Source organism: Otolemur garnettii, unplaced genomic scaffold (assembly GCF_000181295.1).
Source record: "Otolemur garnettii isolate 467f Iridium unplaced genomic scaffold, OtoGar3 scaffold00105, whole genome shotgun sequence".
In the NCBI taxonomy this organism is placed as follows: Eukaryota; Metazoa; Chordata; class Mammalia; order Primates; family Galagidae; genus Otolemur; species Otolemur garnettii.
In genome coordinates, this window is record NW_003852500.1 from 4366872 (window position 1) to 4367494 (window position 623).

At 53.3% G+C, this 623-nt stretch overlaps 1 protein-coding gene across 1 annotated transcript in view; it reads left to right on the forward strand.

The window, feature by feature from the left end:
- RFXANK (regulatory factor X associated ankyrin containing protein) overlaps positions 1 to 623 on the forward strand; it is a 5710-nt gene that overhangs the window by 2605 nt on the left and 2482 nt on the right. The window contains exon 5 of the mRNA XM_003796656.3: positions 64 to 189. Within this exon, the coding sequence (XP_003796704.1) occupies positions 64 to 189 (126 nt within the window). The remainder of the gene's footprint in view (positions 1 to 63; positions 190 to 623) is intronic.

Here is a 623-nt window from a genome sequence, read left to right on the forward strand (position 1 = left end):
GGGGACCCCAGGATTCCTGGGGATGCCCCTATTGCTCTTGTTGCTGTCTCCTCTCCCTGCCAGGGGGCTGACCCCCACATCCTGGCCAAGGAGCGGGAGAGTGCCCTGTCATTGGCCAGCACTGGTGGCTACACGGACATCGTGGGGCTGCTGCTAGAGCGTGACGTGGACATCAATATCTATGACTGGGTGAGGCACTACCCACCCCTGGCACCTCTCAGCCTCCTTGCTAACATTTCTGCCCTCAAACATTTATCAAGGCAGGGTGTGGTGACTGATACCTGTAATTCCAACACCTTGAGAGGTCTAGGCAGGAGGCTGTCAAGGTCCAGAGTTCAAGACCAGACAGGGCAACTTAATTAGACCCTGTCTCTACATAAAACACACAAAAAAATTAGCCAGGCATAGTGACACACGCTTGTAGACCCAGTTACTTGGGAGACTGAGGCAGGAGGATCTCTTGAGCTTAAGAGTTCAAGGGTACAGTGAGCTATGATCATGCCACTACACTTCAGCATGGGCAACACAGCGAGACCGTCTCTAAAAAAAAAAATTAGGCTCGGCGCCTGTGGCTCAAGTGGCTAAGGCGCCAGCCACATACACCTAAGGTGGCGGGTTCGAAT